At 36.5% G+C, this 14,095-nt stretch overlaps 1 protein-coding gene across 23 annotated transcripts in view; it reads left to right on the top strand.

The window, feature by feature from the left end:
- The first annotated feature begins 1,842 nt into the window (after nt 1–1,842).
- Nucleotides 1,843–14,095, top strand: part of pcmt (protein-L-isoaspartate (D-aspartate) O-methyltransferase) — a 20,499-nt gene continuing 8,246 nt past the window's right edge. For 22 of the 23 annotated variants that reach the window (XR_012395367.1, XR_012395366.1, XR_012395365.1 and 19 more), the window contains exons 1-5: nt 1,868–1,976; nt 7,985–8,089; nt 10,561–10,592; nt 10,681–10,785; nt 13,350–13,470. Coding sequence is in view for 1 of the 23 variants with exons in the window: in NM_131465.3 (NP_571540.1) it covers nt 1,922–1,976; nt 7,985–8,089; nt 10,561–10,592; nt 10,681–10,785; nt 13,350–13,470 (418 nt within the window). In the remaining 22 variants the exon portion in view is untranslated. Of the gene's footprint in view, nt 1,977–7,984; nt 8,090–10,560; nt 10,593–10,680; nt 10,786–13,349; nt 13,471–14,095 lie in introns of all 23 variants that reach the window. The other variant, NM_131465.3, reaches the window with a different exon arrangement.

Genomic DNA, 14,095 nt, shown 5'->3' with positions numbered 1-14,095 from the left:
GTCGGATGCTTTTCCCTCGGCTTATAACATTGGATAAACAAGAAAAAGGGAGGGAAAAAATTATAATTAATCTAAAAAATAAAATACAACAAATAATAATAATAATAGAATAAAAATCAGGTTGCATGAAATATCTCATCATTTTTTAAAGAAGCACATTTCTAAAGGAATCAATGTCACATAAGACGTCCATAACAGCTGGTGTCTTTTTAGGAAACCTTTTTAGGAGAAAAAACTTTTAACTTTTTTCCTGTTCAGTGGCGTAATGTACACATCACACTTTTTAGGGTTGTAAAAATGAAACATTTGTAATTTGCAAATCTAAAAATTGCATTTTATGAAAATAAAAAGCCAACAGTCTGGTTGGTCTTATTATTGCTGAAGTGAAAGAATTATAAAAAATTAAAAGGTAAAAAAAAGTTATGGAATTTGTACAGAAAAATGAACTTAACATTTCACATGAGAAATGTCAGTAAAAGTTTCTATCTATCTATCTATCTATCTATCTATCTATCTATCTATCTATCTATCTATCTATCTATCTATCTATCTATCTATCTATCTATCTATCTATCTATCTATCTATCTATCTAATCTATCTATCTATCCATCCATCCATCCATCCATCCATCCATCTATCTATCTATCTATCTATCTATCTATCTATCTATCTATCTATCTATCTATCTATCTATCTATCTATCTATCTATCTATCTATCTATATTTATATATATATATATATATATATATATATATATATATATATATATATATATATATATATATATATATATATATATATATATATATATATATATATATATATATATATTAGTATGCAATAATATGCAAAACATATGCCACAGTGTACATGCAAACATACATTCCCGGGCAACTTTTAACTTTTCTCTTAAAATTTTATATTGTAAATATCCAGCTAAAAAGGTTTTAGAGAGATTTAATTTGGATATTGATTAATCCTGTGAGTTTTGTTGCATGGAAAAGGAATCTATTCTCCATGTTTAGTGATTGTATATACTCAAAGTTTTTCTGGGTGGATGTGTACAATTTTCTTAGAATGAAAACAAATATTGTATTCAAGTTACAAAAGTTTTGATATTTAAATTTATTTTTTTAAATACATGTTCAAAAAATACCTTTCTAGTACAACTTTTTATTAATATGGGAAAGTTTAATATACATAAAAAAATGGACTGGATCAAAGCCAAATTTTGTTAACTTCCTTCAAGAGACTACTGCACAAGTTTGGAAAACATTGTAAATAAAAAGCAAAGAATACCTGCAATATTCTTAAGGAATATAAGATTTTTAATTACTGAATATTTTTTATGTAAACTCTGGTTTATATTTTTGTATATTACTGTATAATTCTGTGTTAGTTGGTAATAAAAAAAATTAAAACTTTGAACTTTTCTCCTGTAGTGACGTCATATATACGCCGCACTTCTGCGTCATATTTAGTGAGGAGAAAAAAATCAATGGGGAAGAGAAGACACTCGTCAGCTCACCACCACACGGGCTTAGTATACGACTAGTATACTTTCAATTCAGTTATTGTCATCACTGCTGATTTTAGAAATGTTTTTCGCTTCGCATGTGCCTACTATCATAATGTATGACGTCACGCGATAAGGCGCTCGTGCTTTCTTCCTGCTGGCGGCGCGCAGGGAGCGACTTTTGCATCTCCCAAAGCCGACACAGAAAAAAAGCACACAAACCTGGCCATGTGGAAATTAATCATGGTTCACAATGCATGACGCGGCAGCGGGTTGCTAACAACGGGACATGTCTGGTGATGACGTCTCCGTGCTGGAAGTGGTAACGGTCGTCGGAAGGGCGGTGTGCGCAGGCGCGGCGCTGACAGCCGCACTCTACCTGATCCGCAGAGTGTGTTTAATAATGGCCTGGAAATCCGGAGGAGCGAGCCACGCAGAGCTCGTCAACAACCTCCGCAGTGAGTTTAACCCGCACCGACTGTCCAAGAGAGCGGGATGGGTCTGTGTGCTGCAGTGTTTAGCCTGCAGGGTTTGTTTACGCTGTTGTGGAGAGCGAAAGTGCGCGTCCGTCAGTTAGCATTGCGTTACAGCGCAGGGGAAAGTGCGCGGATGCGTATTAGGAGACCGCGACTTCATCTAAACGTCGCTTTTATGTGAATTATCATGTTAGACGAGCACGTGCTGACTGTTATTTAACACTTACACTGCGCTTTCAGTGCTCTTCAATTCGTTAGCTAGCTGCTAGCAGTCTGTCTGTGTGATCGTCACTCCCAAACCACCTGCAAATAGTCTGCTCTGCTTATGTAATCGCATTGGTGTATTTATCTAGTCTAATTTCGGTTCGTTTATTTGTTTCGTGTTATTTATTTATTTGTTTTTGGCTGAACTGACAGCCCTCTGCTGTTTTTTTCGTTGCATATGCTACTGTATTACTCTTTAGCCTTGTTTGTATTAAATCTATTTGGATGTGCATGTTAATATAAATTTAGGCAATAACGCGAACGACTCGCATATTCGTGAAACGCTTCGTTGTTTAATGCTCGCATGTGCTGGTTTTATTTGGAGTTGTCCTGTGGGCGTGGCACACCACATGCTGCCAAAGTCATCGTATGATGACGTCACTCAGTACTTTGTGCATCTGCTGCACTTTGCTCCTTTATATTTCTGCTGCAGTAAAATCCACGTCTGTCTAATAATTTGACTTCTTGAAACCAAAAATGTGGGTTTTACTTGGATATTTTAAAACACTAAACGTGAAAAAAGCTACATATGCCTAAACATAAACCAGAGAAACCCACATTTCTGTCAAATTGTACTTGTAATTAACCCCAACTACTGTAAAAAGAGCGCAATTCCATAGATGAAGTAAAAAACATCTCATTAAGCGTGTTATCCCCCGTTGAAGTCTGTTATAAACAAAAAGCTGAACATGGCTTGATGTTTCTATCAAATTTTACTCATGACAAACACTTTCTGATGTCAAAAGAGCGAGCTCCTATTTACATTTTAAGTCCATAGGGTATATGCCGAGCTAGTGCTGTTCCCATGCTGATAAACTTCCGGTGAGCTGTTATTGTGAACTTTTTTCCATTTTATACGGTTCCTTATGCAGCATCAATGTTGTAATGTCATTAAAATACATTCAGTTAAATAAACTAGCATTTATTTAGTTGCTCAAGCGTAAAACGAGACAAAAAGCCGTTTACTCGCACGCGCCTGTCAGAATCGGCAGGCTAACGCAGAAGCTCCATTGAATATACTGGGGTAAAATAAATGCTCATATTATAAAGATATGATGGGGAAATGTAATTTAATGCAGTGCTTCTTGTACAATCTGAGATCCACTTTAAATCGGATATCACTCAGCCAGTGGAGATCGCTGATTTTTAAAGAAAACAGACCTTAAATGCACCGGATTTTGCATTGGCATTCAATTCGCCGGAAGCGCTTAAACCAGGTTACTGGCAAATTAAAAGTCCTATTAGCATGCTTCGGCATATACATTATTATAAGAAAACAGCTTAACATAGGGGAGCGCGGGGCAAAATAAAAGTAATGCAGGGTAAAATGTAACATGGAGTTTTAATGTATTTGCTCAGGGTTAACCATGGCATGCTCTCAAGGTTTTCACCACAGTGTCAGCAGATTATTGACACTTATTTCAATAGCTCCTACTAATTATTGAAATTTTTTTGACAAAATTTGGATGAGAAACACAGGAGAAACCATTTTTGCCGCATAAAAGTATTTTTTATTATAGTCGAGATTTTTTATTTAAAAATAATCTGGGAAAATACAAACCTAAAGTCTTATATTGTTGTGATTACTGTTTTCTAGGGTAAAAGATGCAACCATTTTAAAAGATGTAAAACACACAGTGACTGCGAGGCAGTTTTGAGGGAAACACAACACAGCGGGGTTGTAACAGTGTGTTATAATTAAGTCACACACTGTTGGACACCAATTAAACAAACTAAATATATATTTTTTTAAATTTTGAGTGAAATGTTGAGAACTTTTTTTTTTTTTAGATTTATTTTTGCTCTTTTTGCCTTTATTAAGTGGATATAACAGAAATTATACAGGAAATTATATGGGAGAGAGAGAGGGAGTAGGGACGGGAAATGTCCTCGAGCCGGGATTCGAACTCGGGACGCCCTGAAGTGCCACTGCACCATATGCCAGCGCGCTAACCACTAGGCTATTGCACCAACAATGTTGAGAACTTTTTAAATAATTTTAATTTAAATAGAAAACATTGTTTTAATATATAAAAAAAAAATATATTTTATTGGTAATAATGCAAATAAATGCATTGGATAATAATGCAAATAGATTCAAATGTGTTTATCCAATAAACAAATAAGTACATAAACATACTGCGCTATGTAGAATAAAAAAAGAAATGAGCCAGTTACTGATGAAAATAGCTACTATTTAAAGTAAACTGAATTTAAATTAATTGTGTGAAATCTGCCTTTAAAAGCATGTGTTACTACTAACCCTCTGCCTGTTACAACTGGCCCCGCAGGTGGGGTAAATAGAAACATTTTCACTCCTGACACTTTTGGCAATACTGCACAGAAACCACAGGTCTGGCGATCATACAACCAGTGTAATGTAATGTAATGTAATGTAATGTAATATGTATTTATATAGCGCATTTATTGTGTATGGCCATACACCCAAAGCGCTTCACAATCATGAGGGGGGTCTCTCCACACCACCACCAGTGTGCAGCATCCACTTGGATGATGCAACGGCTGCCACAGGACAACGGCGCCAGTGAGCTCACCACACACCAGCTATTGGTGGAGTAGAGGGACAGTGATAGAGCCAATTCGGTAGAGAGGGGATGATTGGGAGGCCATGATGTTAAGGGCCGATAGAGGGACTTTGGCCAGGACACCGGGGTTACACCCCTGCTCTTTCACGAGAAGTGCCTTGGGATTTTTAATGACCACAGAGAGTCAGGACCTCGGTTTAACGTCTCATCCGAAAGACGGCGCCCACTGACAGTGTAGTGTCCCCTTCACTTTTACTGGGGCATTAGGACTCACACAGACCACAGGTTGAGCGCCCCCTGCTGGCCTCACTAACACCACTTCCAACAGCAACCTAGTGTTCCCTAGTGGTCTCCCATCCAGGTACTGACCAGGCTCAGCCCTGCTTAGCTTCAGTGAGTAACCGGTCTTGGGCTGCAGGGTGACATGGCTGTGGCAGTGCTCATTTGTAGGAGAGGCTTGAGTGTTATTAGTAAAAAAAAATATATGGTTTGTCCAACCTCATTACTTAGTTCATTAGTTGACCAAAACTAAAAAGTTTTACATTGTGCCCGGCTCACCTCTACTTTTATCACCAACCAGGAAATCCCAAATTTCGGTCAAACTTTACTCGTAATTAACCCTAACTACTGTAATAAGAACGAGTCCCAATTCTGTAGATGAAGTGAAAAACATCACGTTAAGCATTCATCTCAGGGAATGCCTGTCATCTATTCTTAAGTCATGTTTTTTTAGACAAATCTAACAGTTAACCATCGGCCAGCGAGACTAATAATACTCAAGTGGCGTGTAACCCATCCTCCTGAACTCCTGGCTTTATCCTGAGGTCGAGTGGTCAGCGTGCTATATTTAGTGGTGCTTGCTAAGATACTATTACTGATGATGCTGATGCGCAGGTTTGGGGATTTGAACAAACTCCTAAGAATTACACTATCTGAATGATTGAGGTAAAGTAGGTTTGATGTTTGCACATTCGTTCATTTAATGGGTCAAGTATTGTTTGACATGCTAAGTAGAATATCGAGTCTGAAATGGCATGCAGGATGACTTCAAAACAACATTAGCACTATGTATTTGACTGTAAACAATGCACTTTGATAGTCATTGACTGCTAATATGATTTCGCTATTTAAAAATGAGCAAACAGTACTTTTCTGAGATTATATTATTAGGCAGAAAGTCTGAATGTGTGAATATAAAACCAACTTTACCTCTATGATTGAATGAAGAAAAGTCTGTTCTTTCACTGCATGTGTTTTACTCCTGGTTGCACCATGCTGATTATATAATTGATTACTTTATTAAACAGAAGTCAGCTTAAAAGGGATAGATCAGTGGCTTTTTTCACCAAGTACCACCTCAGAGAAAAAAAAAATGTCCACCATAATGACCAGTATTAAACTACAGCAGTCTAGTAGGCCTAAATAAGCAGCTACAGCTCTGCACAGTTCAAAAACATGGCAGATTAGTTTGTATTATTAGGAATATTTATTATTGTCAGCCATTTTAAACATTATAAATAGCTTTAACATTAACACTATGCTTACAGGTAAAAAATTAATAAAAAACACCACCTTTTAAATTAAAATGTGCTTTAAAATGCTAATTAAAAATGGTACTTATATGATATGCATGTAAAATAGGTTTAAGTGCTGATCAAATCTAAATGTGAACCAGGCATGGGATGATAACCGTTTTAAGGTGTACCGCGGTTCGGAAAAAGTCAAGGTTTTAACACTGCCTTAATTTTCTGTAATACCGTTCCTAAGGTGTATGTAAGATTTTTTATTTATGTTTTTTTTTTTTTTTTTTGCAGAAAAGATTGTACAGAAATCTGTGTTTTTGAAACTAATGAAGACAGCAGAAGTCAATGATTTAGCCTGACATGTTTACTGCTGAAATATTTTAGTTGTTTCTCAAAATGAAATGGAAACTGGCGTAGCAGCAGCAATGGTAACTGGTCAACATTATGGGATCAGTCTGCCTAAAGAATGCTCCATATTCACAGCTGAAGCCCACGCTTTACTTTTAGCATTGGAGTATTTAGAAAATGCCCAACAAAAGAAATCCATCATTTTCACAGACTCTAAATCATGCCTCCAAGTTATGGAATCTTCAACGAATGATCATCCTTTGATTGATAATATTTTAACTAAAGTTCACCAACTACAAAATCAGTTTTATCACATCATTTTCTGCTGGGTTCCAGGACATGTCGGACTTTCAGGCAATGAGCGAGCTGATGCAGCTGCTAAAAATGCTTTGAAGCAAGTAGTGAACAAATGCCAAATCCCTCCGTCAGAGATGAAACCTTTTATCAACGCTTACATTTTAAACAAGTGGCAAAAGCAATGGGATGCATTAGAAAACAATAGATTACATGAAATCCAACCTGAAGTTTCACACAGAATTTTAAGACATTTTAAGAATCGATTTAAACTAGTAGTTTTTACCAGATGTCGTATTGGGCATACGAGAATAACCAACACAATTCGTAACTTTTTCATTTAGTGGCTAATTCGTATGAATTCGTACGATCTAATTCGTACAATTTAGTACGATTTCCTTATCCCCCAATGACGGTTGGGGTTAGGGGTGGGGTCAGGTGCCACACCTCCTTTTTAAAATCGTACCATTTCGTACGACTGAATTCGTACGAATTAGCCACTAAACTGGCAAAACGTAAAATACTTACGTTTCCTCGTGAGATCAGGCTGGAATAACACATGGTTTTTTGCTCTTTTAAGGACATTTTTAACAAAGTGAAACCAGAAAAGATTTTAGAATTTTTATCATGTATTAACACCAAAAATCTTATTTAATTTATGTTTTATTTTGTTTGTTGATTTTTAAATTGTATATTTATTGTTGAAAGATTCCTGCCATGAAAATAGCCTTGGTTGCTGACATGGCATTAAATAAAAAATACATTACTCAAAATGAAATATAGATTGTGTTCAAAGGGAAAAAAGTTTTGGTTTGTGACTCAGACTTTAAAAAAGAATATATTTTACAGCAGTAATCAAACCGTGATATTTTAATCCAAGGTTATCATCCCGTCAGAGTCTTATACCGGCCCATGCCAACCTTGATTGCCTTTGAAGCTCCCCTGGACTCCAGCAAATGCATACATGTAAATGAATGCATCAGCCAATCAGTGTGAACTTTGTGTTTCTCTGCAGAGAATGGGATCATTAAATCAGACCGCGTATATGAAGTTATGTTGGCCACAGACCGTTCCCATTTCTCCAGATGTAATCCATATATGGACTCGCCACAATCTATAGGTAAGTTCCTGTCCAGAGATTTTATTTATTTGGCAGTGTTAGGGCTGTGCAACAGGGGGGATCGACCGTCCTAGTTAATGCTTGGTCCTTCCTGAATGACATCAAAACTAGATGCATGGGGAGCTCAGCCCTTTCATTGTGAGAAATAGATTTTTCTGATCTGTATCCTAAATAATAATATTCTTAATTAAAATAATAGGTTTCCCAAAGATGGGTTGCGGCTGGAAGGGCATCCGCTGCGTAAAAACTTGCTGGATAGGTTGGCGGTTCATTCCGCTGTGGCGACCCCGGATTAATAAAGGGACTAAGCCGACAAGAAAATGAATGAATGAATAATTGAAAATAATAGGTAATATAAATATACATTTGAGCATCCTTATAGCGGTTTATACCATTATGAATGCAATCTACACGGAAAAAAATAAATAAAATTCAACAGTCTTAAACCGGCAGATCACAGCACCAATAGGCATTGCAAGCATTCACAAGACACTTTTTTTCATAAGTGTTCACTCGAAAAGTTGAGTTTAAGTTGCTTAAAATGAGACCAAGCAAGCTACAGAAAGAAATAAGTGTTCAATAAGTGAAATCAGTTTCACGTGTTTTAGTTTAGGCAAATATTCTAGATGTTTCGAGGTTGATAAATCGATGCAGTGCAGAAAAAGGGTTATTATTTTTGTTTGTTTGCGTTATTAAAACGCAACAGTGAAACTATTAGAAGTTTTTTTTTACTTTGAAATGAAGTGAAACTGGTTGCATGTATATATTTTTAAGTAGTGTATTGCGTTTTTAAATATTGCACTATTTAGCATGTAATCATATATAGTATTTTTCTTCAATATCGCACAGCACTACACAGTGTCTGCAGCTTTATGAGCAGGGCCAGACAGAATCTGCAGACGTCTTTTGCTCTTTCTGCGCAGAACTTTGTACAAAATCTGCATATTTATGTAAAATGTTTTGCGGGAGTATACTTACTAAAAACTGAAAACATGAAAAAAGAATAATAATAACTGTCGTTTGAGGTTTACTATGCAATTAGATTAACTTGTTTGGTAAACAAAGTCTCTCATATAATATCCTCTGAAAGATAAACTTAACAAATTACATTGCAAATAAATCATAAGCATTTGCATATTAATAATATTACAGAAAATTAATATAAAAACAGAAAATATTTACACACATCAATCTGTTCATTTACATATGTAGATTTAATGATGGGGTATTTGTGCACGTGCAGATTCTGTGTGGGTCTACTCATTTGTGCCTGATGTGCCTAAAGACTTCGTTGACAGTGATGGAATACCTGCTCTCTTATTTTACCAGATCAGCACATCAAATACAGCTACACTAATTCATGAAATAAAATGATTTCGTTTTATTCATTGCAATTCTGGCGAGGCAGTGGCGCAGTAGGTAGTGCTGTCGCCTCACAGCAAGAAGGTCGCTGGTTCGAACCTCGGCTCAGTTGGCGTTTCTGTGTGGAGTTTGCATGTTCTCCCTGCGTTCACATGGGTTTCCTCCGGGTGCTCCGGTTTCCCCCACAGTCCAAACACATGTGGTACAGGTGAATTGGGTAGGCTAAATTATCCTTAGTGTATGAGTGTGTGTGTGTGAATGTGTGTGTGGATGTTTCCCAGAGATGGGTTGCGGCTGGAAGGGCATCCGCTGCGTAAAAACTTGCTGGATAAGTTGGCGGTTCATTCCGCTGTGGTGACCCCGGATTAATAAAGGGACTAAGCCGACAAGAAAATGAATGAATGAATTGCGATTCTAGCTTTGAGCCTCAGAGAGGATATTCAGATGTGATGCGTTCAGTGTAAGCCTCTTTAAAGGGACGGTTCACCCAAAATTAAAATTTACTCACGTCTTTCTCTCCAGAGGTTCCAAATATTTTTAAGTTTCTTCATTCTGATGAACACAAAAGAAGATATTTTGAAGAATGTTGGCTGACTTCCATTGTAACGGGGTGTATGCACATCAGCGAGTGTTTTTCAGCCAATGATAGACTTCTGGTGAAAGCTTAATGTGACTATTTTAAATTTCAGAAGGTTACTTTTACACCATCGATGTTGTAATGTCATTAAAATACATTTAGATAAATACACTTAAGCATTCATGTAGTATGTTCAAGAGTAAATAGAGATGACAGACTGTGTAACTGCTAGCGCAGGCGAGCGCAGAAACTCCATTGAAAATACTGAGGTGAAGGAAGCTCTCACATTTTAAAGACATGGTGAAGGGAATGGATTTAATGCAGTGCTTCTGAGAGCCACTTTATATCGTAGATCTATCAGGCAGTGAAGATCACTGATTTTTAAAGAAATCAGACCTTCAACGTGGCAGTTTTATAATGGAAAGACAGTTCACTGGAAGTGCTGAGGCTGGCTGGCTGAAATGAAAAGTCTGTGTGCATAAAGCCCACTGATATTTTACTATTAAGGGATAAATGTGTTCATTTCATGCAGGTTATCAAGCAACAATCAGTGCACCACATATGGTAAGTCAGAACTTTTTCCTAAGAGAGCATCATGTGGAATGTATTGGTCTGTTTAAGGCACTGACCATGGCTCATTTGTATGCTTTAGCATGCTTATGCACTAGAGCTCCTCCATGACCACCTCTATGAAGGAGCAAAGGCTCTGGATGTGGGATCGGGCTCCGGGATCCTCTCCGTCTGCTTTTCCAGAATGGTGAGTCGCTTCCCTTCCAGCCCCAAACATGGATTTTAATAGCAGTGCAATACTTCTCAATGAGCCGTAATACATTTCCATTTCCCTGTTAGAAAAAGAACGTGTGGCCGATGGAGGACCGAATCTGTGAAAATAATCGGACAAATGAGTAGTTGTAATATATGAACATTTTCTGAGAGTTTAATTATATTTTTTAAAATGCAGTTAGTTTGTCTATCAACATTGTAATATGTTTGACTTTTTTATCCGATTAACTCAATTCAACTCAACTCACTGTATTTCTATAGCACTTTCACAAATCACAATGGATTACCAAAGTGCTGTACATAAAATCAAATAAAAAAGCATGTAAAATATACATAAAACCAAAATACATAAACTCATATCACATGATTAAAAGCTAAAGAAAATAAGTGTGTTTTCAGTGACCTCTGAAACGACTCAAAAGTTTGAGCTGTTCTTACAAAGAGTGGGAGATCGTTCCAGAGTCTTGGAGCTGCTACTGAGAAAGCTCTATCCCCTCGACATTTTAAGCATGATCTAGGAACTTGCAAATAGAGATGATCCATAGAGCGAAGAGATCTCACAGGTTGGTGCATAATAATTAGCTCAGAGATATACTCAGGGGCCAGGCCGTGGAGGGATTTAAAAACATACAACAGAACTTTGTACTGAATTCTAAGCTGGATTGGCAGCCAGTGTAGGGAAACAAGTACAGGTGTAATGTGCTCTCGTTTTTTTGTGCCTGTTAAAAGCCTGGCAGCTGCGTTCTGGACCAGCTGCAGTCGCGAGAGAGAGGCTTGACTCACACCCAGATACAATGCGTTGCAATAGTCCAGACGAGAAGAAATAAAAGCATGCACAACTTTCTCCAAATCACTGAAAGAGAGGATAGGCTTTAGCTTGGCAATATATCTAAAATAGAAAAAAACTATTTTTGACAACCGCATTAATTTGCCAATCAAATTTTAGCTCAGAGTCAAAGATGACACCAAGACTCTTTACTGAGGAATGTATTTTCCCAGGAAGCAAAGACAGATTGCTATTAGAGTCTGAACCTTTTTGGCCAAAAACAATAATCTCGCACTTATTTTCATTCAGTTGGAGAAAATTATTTGCCAACCAACACTTCACATCAGCCAAACAATTAAGCAAAGCCTGAAGGGAGGATTGATCCCTAGATTTTATAGGGAAGTAAATTTGAGAGTCATCAGCATATAGATGGTAATTTATGCCATGCTTTTCAAAAATTTTAGTCCAGTCGTTTTAATACTTTTCATTATTATTATTTTTAATTTTATTGTCTGTACAAATCAAAACATACAAATGAATAAATATGTAAGTTTCCATATTTAATAAACATTTTAAACTATTAAAAACATCAACAAAAGTCACTTTTCAACATCAAAAGTTGTTGGAGGAAAAGTCAAGATCCCATAATGCAATGCAAAAGCATAAACAAGTGAAAAAAAAACACACAAGGAAATATTTTTTTTTTATATATATATAAATAATTTTTTTTTATACATACAAATCAATAGATATGCTGGGATGTAGTTCTGCTACGTTATTGCTTCAAAAAGTGCTGCGCACGGGAATACACTTCTCCCTCTGACAGTATGATAGCAAAAACAACAACAAAAAAGAAACAATGGAAAGTGGGAAAAATGTACACCAAGACAGAAAAAGGCTACAAAGGAAAACTCTTTTGTTCACGGCGAGAATGTGAAGCGACTCCGAGCTATTTAAAGTGTTTCTTTTCTAGGACTAAACCAGCTGCCATAGTCAGCTGCAACCTGCGTTAATTCTGACCAATCAAAATACAGTTCAGGAATGTTGTCACGTGGTCTAAAGCAGGGGTTTTCAAACTGTGGCATATTTATCTGACGTTTTCCCAGCTTGTAGTAGTCGATCAAAAAGTGATTTCGTTTCTTATGACTATACTCTAGCAGTGGAGTTTACTGCGATGTGACGGGGCTTGATCATAATCAATGAGCTTGATCAAAGGTTGATCATATTCTCTTCTAAAAAAAGAAGAGTGTCTTTTTTAACAAAAAATCATCACAGTTACAGCCTGCATCATACAAAAAGCACTTCGAGCATCATTTTGTGCATAACAAATCGTTAAATCCAAAAAGCCATATATTTTTGACTGCTTTGAATGGATACATTTTTTTTTACCCATTTTTCCATGTTAAAATATTATTGTGGGTCTTGAGATTGAATTACTTGCCTAGGTGGTTCCCGGAATTAAAAAGTTTGGGAATCCCTGGTGTAAAGTAGGAAATGACAAATACTCAAACTACTGTAATCGTGCAGTTTTTCTCAGGAATTGTAATTTACCGAGTAGTTTTATAAATATGTTCTTTCACTTTCCCTTGAGTCGATTTTTAGTGCAGTTTACTCCATTTTTTTCCTTCAACCTAGTCACTACTCAACAATAAGAAAAGCAAAATGATCAGTGATGGACAAACCATTTATTTACTCTGCCGGTTTGGCCTTTCAGAGATGGTATGTGTGTAGTGTGTGGTTATTACAGTGGATGTGTGTGTGGTGTGTTGCAGGTTGGGCCGACAGGGAAGGTGATTGGCATCGACCATATAAAGGAGCTGGTGGAAGACTCTATAGCTAATGTAAAGAAAGATGACCCTAGTTTGATCACTTCAGGGAGAATCAAACTCATCGGTTGGTCTGCTCATCCATCTTCCTGTTGTTTTCCTTCTTAAATGGGACAGTTCAGCCAAATATGAAAATTCTCTCATTATTAACACATCCTCCACTTGTTCCAAAACTGTTTGAGTTTCTTCTGTTGAACACAAGGGAAGATATTTTGAAGAATGTTAAGGAAAACAGCCTTTCACTTCTATAGTATTTCTATAGAATTCTTCAAAATATTCTGCTGTTAAATTGACAAATGTAAATCCTACAAGTGGTAAGAAAATTTTTTGGAGTAAACTATCTTTTTAAATCTGTGTTATAACTAGGGCCAGATGGAATCTGCGGACGTTTTTTGCTATTTCTGCAGAGAATTTTGGTAAAAATCTGCGGATTTCTGTGTAATTTTTTTGGGAGTATCCAGCGGAGTATCATAACTAAGACCTTAATATATTAAATAAAAAGTATTAAATTACTGAATAAAGACTGAATAAATTCAGATTTACACATTTACTCAAGTAAATAAACAGAATTAATAATGAGCTAAAAATCTGAAGAAATCTGCAGAATTTTGCGGAAAATCTGCGTAATTCTGCGCACGCAGATTCCGTGTGGGCCTAGTTATAACCTAATTTAAACATTTAAATGTACTACA

Source organism: Danio rerio, chromosome 20 (genome assembly GCF_049306965.1).
Source record: "Danio rerio strain Tuebingen ecotype United States chromosome 20, GRCz12tu, whole genome shotgun sequence".
Taxonomy (NCBI): Eukaryota; Metazoa; Chordata; class Actinopteri; order Cypriniformes; family Danionidae; genus Danio; species Danio rerio.
The sequence above is the reverse complement of the archived record's forward strand: the minus strand, read 5'-3'. Positions and strand labels throughout refer to the sequence as shown.